The sequence below is a fragment of the Sebastes fasciatus genome, chromosome 1 (assembly GCF_043250625.1).
Source record: "Sebastes fasciatus isolate fSebFas1 chromosome 1, fSebFas1.pri, whole genome shotgun sequence".
Lineage (NCBI taxonomy): Eukaryota > Metazoa > Chordata > Actinopteri > Perciformes > Sebastidae > Sebastes > Sebastes fasciatus.
The window spans coordinates 20,123,046-20,128,683 of NC_133795.1; the positions used below are offsets into that span (position 1 = coordinate 20,123,046).

The following is a 5,638-nucleotide window of genomic DNA, read 5'->3' on the forward strand; positions in this document are numbered from 1 at the left end:
TTCGCTGCTGCCCGCTCTTTCATTCTAAGTAGAGTTTGCCTTTCATAATGGCCATTTCATTTCATTATAAATGTAATTTATATTTGTTTTAGACATAAAATGTTTAAAAAACATGTGTTTATTTGTAATTAATAGTAATAATCCACAATTAAAACCCAGTTCTTTATTTATTCATGGAGCCCTGCAAGTCACTGCATTTCCTAAAACACTGTCCTGCAAACATTTCAGAATAAAAGCCTTGTGTTAACAAATGAAGGAATTCAGCCCTCAGAAAAAAACACTTGAGGGCTTTTATTTTGAAGTGAAAGCAGGAAGTGTTGATTTAAAAAAAATATCATTACTTTTTTTCACGTTTGTGACATATTCTACAGAATCTGACTTGAAACTTTAGTAATGTTGCTGGTATGATGTCAATATACTGTCAAACAATCATTTTCAGTGACAGACAGCATTTGGCTGGCCCTCTGCGGTCCAGCCAAAATAAATGACTGGAGCACAATTTTGTAGGTGAAGGAAAAAAAAATTAGGGGCGAGATTTTCAAACAAAATGGCATCATGCAAATTTTCCCCCACATTCTCACCTTAGTTGAATAAAGTTTAAAAAAGGGTTCCCTGTTATTTCTGTGATCCTCCCTTAAATGCATTTGCAATAAGGAGAGAGACACACAATACTAACATTCGCTGAAATCACACACAAGACTGGCTCCAGTCTGCTACGTCTGTTTAATAAATACACCACATACAGTGTGTTTGGGGCACCATGCGTCATATCTGACCCTGAAAAAAACAGTGAATCTGGAGAGTGAGAGAGGAAAAGATGGAGAGCGAGAAAATGGTGCAATTCCTGAGAGACATGTTTCCAATCCTGGGAGTGAGGCACAGAGGGGGCCGAGGGACAGACAGTAATCTGATGGATAGATAAAGGTTGCAAAGAAGGAAGGCAAAGAGATGATATATGTCAGGTCCCGGACTTGGACCAATGGAAGAGACTACTTGCCTTTGTACCCTAGGGAGCTGGTCTTATCTGAGAGCAGGAGAGGTCATGGGCAATGAGAAGAGTGGGTGGCTGACAGACAGAGGAAGAGAAAAGAAAAGGGAAGGCAAAACAATGGAGAAAGTGAGACAGGATGAGGGAGACACAGAGAAAGAGGGTTCATGTGGAAAACAATGGTCTGCTCAGATTACTTTCCCCACTCACAGCTGTCAGCCGCAGACCCACAGGGTCCCTGACAGTTTCATGTCTGATAAAACATTTGATCTTTGGACTGCAATGAGATGAGAAAAGTGAGAGCGAAAGAGAGTGGAAGCGCTATCATAAAACAGATGGGGAGATGGAGGGAAAAGGGGAGTGATAGGAATCTCATAAATCCTTGAGACAGAAAGAGCGCGAGAGCAACAGAGAGCATTAGTGAACGAGTGGAAAGAGAACCAAAGAAAGAGCGAGTGTGAGAGTGAGGGCAGTGGAAGTGAAAGGAGTTTCTAAGCCCTACAAAGAGAGAGAGCGAGAGAGAGCAAAAGAGAGTTATTGAGAACCGGTCTACTACTACTGCTGTTTCTTGGACTGAAGCTACCAACCATTGACCTTCATGCCATATAATTACAAACATTTCATATTTCCCCTTTGGACTTTATTTTGCTATGGTGGATGAATCTGGAATATCACATGCAACTTAAACTTATGTTTAAGTGTTATCTCAGAAACCCTCAGTTGCTCATTGGCAGCAATACTCAGATTGACATCTTTAGTAAGAATTAATTGAACCCTCACGCTCGGGCCAGACAGCCCGCGTGAGCAGTGTGTGGCGGCTGCCTCGATGGACTGCGTGTGGCATCCACACTGGCAGCATCTCTGCTGCTGCTGCCAGCTCTTTCTTTCTACATAGAGTCTGCCTTTCATAATAGCCATTTAATTTCATTATGAATGTCATTTATATTTATTTTAGACAGAAAAAGGTTAAGAAGTGTGTGCTGATTTGTAAATAATAGTAATAATCCACAATTAAAACCGGGTTCTTTATTCATTCATGGAGCCCTGCAAGTTACTGCATTTCCTACAACACTGTCCTGCAAATATTCCAGAATAAAAGCCTTGTGTTGACAAATGAAGGAATTCTGTCCACAGAAAAAAAAACGCTAGAGTGCTTTTATTTTGAAACAGAAGCAGGATGTTTTGATTTAGAAATAAATCTCTACTTTTGGTAATGTCCGTGACATATTCTACAGATAGACATTGAAACTCTAGTAATGTTGCTTGTATGATGTCAGTATACTGTCAAACGTTCACTTTCACTGTCTGTTGTTGCTGTGAACTACGTGTGGCAAAAATAGGCGAGACCTCGGATCTCTAGACCTCAGTTGGTCTTGAGAAACTGCAGCATTTATTTTTGCAACAACTGCTCTGCTGCCCACCAGTTACCTCACACACTCGCTCTCTCTCTCTCTTGCTTCACCACTCACTTCCCACATGCCAACACACTCTTCGCACTAGCTCTGCTATACTCCAAAATGACCTACGCCACTCCCACAATGCTAGATTTTCATGACATCGGTCACATTACTGTTTTGCAGACAAAAATCTTGACAAAGCTTCGAACAATGATTGGCCGATCACACATGCAGTTATTGATAATTACATTATTTATTTTTTATTTGGACCTCATCAGCTTCCACAAAGTGGTTTCTGGTCTTCATGGCTCCACACACATAAGTAACAATTACCAAAAATGAGCACCAATTTAAAATGACACAGTATTGATAAAAAAAGAAAAGGTGAAAACATTTTGTTTATGAAAAGGTTGAAATTAGAGACAAAAAGCAGATTGTCAATTTAAATAATAACAAAAATGAAATGAAATAAAAAATATAATAAAACAAAGTGAATTAAAAATATACATAGCTTTGGAGTAACGAGACAACAGGAGGACAGGTGTTGTTTCTCAGATTACATTCAGTGACTTCTGCCTTCAAGAAATAAACCACATTGTGAATATAATCATACTCTTGTAACTCTGTAACTGTTCTATTCCACTGTCACACTCACCTTCAGTGGTAATATCTTCAGTTCATTCACAGCGCCAATGATTGGAAACAGCCTCTCAGTGAAAGTGTGTGTGAAGGTGTGTATGTGTGTGTTAGTATCAAGATCAGAGAACGACAGCTTTCCTCTGTTCCAGTCCAGATTCACTCTGATCCTCTGGAGCTTCTTCTGCACTTTAAGATCAGTGGCTGGACCTGGTGGTGACCATGAAAAGTATTTACCATCCAAGAACAATATTCTCCATAATCCAGACTGTATGCGTCCTTTCCTTTGGACAGACTCTGCTAACACACCCAGTGCCCACTCTGTACTGTCTCCAACCTCGACATCCCAGCTGTGAGTCCCTGAGTTAAAGTCCTCAGAGCCCAGGACAGACCAGTGTTCATCAAACCTCTCTGAATTATCAGGAAGCTGCTGTCTCTCTCCTTGTCTCACACTGGTCAGATCTTCAGACAGGATGAGTTCTGGACCAGCAGTGTTTGGGTCCAGAATCAGAGGAGTGTAGGAGACCATCTCCTTCATCTTGTTCCAGATGTTAAAGGTCAGGTTGCCCAGGTGGTTGGCCTCGTCTATCAGAGTTCCTGATAGCAGCTGTGGATCCTCCAGCAGGGGGCGCTGCTGGACTCTTTCCACTGCAGCCTTGTAGTTGTGCAGGACTGAGACGTCTTCAGCTCTCAGCTCCTCCTCTGTGGCTCTGACTGTGTCTGAAAGAGCTTCTATCTCTCTGCTCAGAGCCTCCATCTTCTCCTTCATCATCTGGCTCTTCTGCTCCTCTTCCTCCCTCAGAGCAGAGATCCTGGCCTCCTCTTCCTCTTCTAGAAACTGGTGAAGCTTCTTAAACTGCTCCTTAATCTTTCTCTCTGTGCGTCGGACCTGGACCTTCATGTGTTTTGCTATTTGATCAGACTTCACTTTAACTTGTTCAAATACCTTTAATTTCTCTTTTAAGGGCTCCAGAGTCTCCTGAAGTTCCTTCTTGTGTTGTCGTGCAGCTTCATCGATGGGTCTGAATCTGTGGTTGGTGTGTTTTTCTGAATCTCTGCAGACGACACAAACTGGCTGCTGATGGTCCAGACAGAAGAGTTTGAGTTTCTCAGAGTGCAGACTGCAGAGAGCCTCTGAAGCTCTCTGATCTCTCTCCAGTAAGAAGGCCTCACACAGGTTCTTTAACACCCTATTTAAAGGTGGCTCTGACTTTGAAGATCTTCTCTTACAAATTGGACACTCGCGTGTCAGTTTCTCTTTCCACCAGCGCTTCAGACAGTCTTTACAGAAGCTGTGGCTACATGACAGAACAACAGGATCTCTAAAGACGTCATGACAGACCGGACAGCTGAGATCCTTCTCTAATCTGGAAGCCATGTTATGTTTTCTGAGTGAAGCTGAAAACAGAGCAGACAGAAAGTTCAGTCAGTCCTGGCTCCTTTCCCTCCTCTACTAATTTCACTGAAATGTACTTTCAATTTCAGTTGTGTTTTTAGTCAAACTCACCTTCAGTGTGCAGAGTATCAGCAGGTTGAAGCAGTGAATCTGATCGTCTGGTTTTCAGTCTGTGTGTGTTTCTCTTTAGTGAGGAAGAATGACAACCTGTTTCTTTGTTTGTCTCAGGTGAGTCAGGTGAGGGGTGGAGCTTTCTCACATATCCACTGCTGCTTCACCTGTAACACAGGGGTGTGTTTCATTCCAAAACACTGATTGACTCAATGGATATGCAAACTGATGTAGAATTGTGTGCAGCAGGCTGTTGCAGCAGCTATGGAATATTGTCAGAAAGGTAATATTAAATATAAGGGCTACCACGGAATATTGTAGGAAAGTAGTATCAAATGTTATTCACTCTACCAACAGATATTAATGATGGCTCCATTGCATTTAGATTACAATCATGAATGTCAGAATATTTCAATAATCAAAACACATGACAATAGTTGTCTCTCTCCCTTATTATACATTGGAGTACTGTAACACAATGTAGATATACTGTAGAGTTGAATGTCTAAACTCACAATTCAAAGCCAGTTTATGCATACAGCTTGGTAAAATAAAGTTCTGGTTGCTGTTCTAACTCACACAGGCTCCGTCTTCTACTGGACCCTTTGGGTAATACTCGCCTCCAATCACAAGCATACATTGTATGGCTGCCCAAGATTCGACGCCATCAGCGGTGGGATCATTTCTGATGTTTCGATGTGATGCTTCGCTGCATTGAGAGTGAGCCAGAGCTCGAGATCGATGCCGTCAAAGTTCCTGCTCCAGCCTGGACTTCCTGTTCCACCAGTCATCCCTGCTGAGGTACCGGCTTTGTTTGCAGATGATGATATTAACAATATCTCATCGGTGTCCGGTACAACAGTGGCCCTCAAAAAACAGCCACCACTGATGACCACTGAGGCGGGGCATTTGGTCTACAGCTAACCGATAAGCTAAACCGATGCATTGCCCGCAAGACAGTCCGTATGCGGACCATGTAGAAATGACTGTATTCCAGACCATCCCCCTTCTGTGGGGCTCTGTGCTGGAGGCAGGTTCAATAGGCGCACTGCCCACTCTCGGTCATTCGTATGGATGGTAAATCCCTATCCAAGAAACGTCTGTCGGGAT

The 5,638-nt window shown here is 42.5% G+C and overlaps 1 protein-coding gene across 1 annotated transcript; it reads right to left on the reverse strand.

Moving 5' to 3' along the window:
* Window positions 1-2,714: 2,714 nt before the first annotated feature.
* LOC141777301 (E3 ubiquitin-protein ligase TRIM39-like) lies at window positions 2,715-4,399 on the reverse strand. The gene has a single exon (XM_074651443.1). The coding sequence runs from the start codon at window positions 4,397-4,399 to the stop codon at window positions 3,020-3,022; it is 1,380 nt and encodes a 459-aa protein (XP_074507544.1). The 3' UTR covers window positions 2,715-3,019.
* Between the last annotated feature and the right edge of the window lie 1,239 nt (window positions 4,400-5,638).

Bases quoted from the DNA above. Each gene is read 5' to 3' on its own strand.
- LOC141777301 (XM_074651443.1), bottom strand. From the start codon at position 4,399: ATGGCTTCCAGATTAGAGAAGGATCTCAGCTGTCCGGTCTGTCATGAC.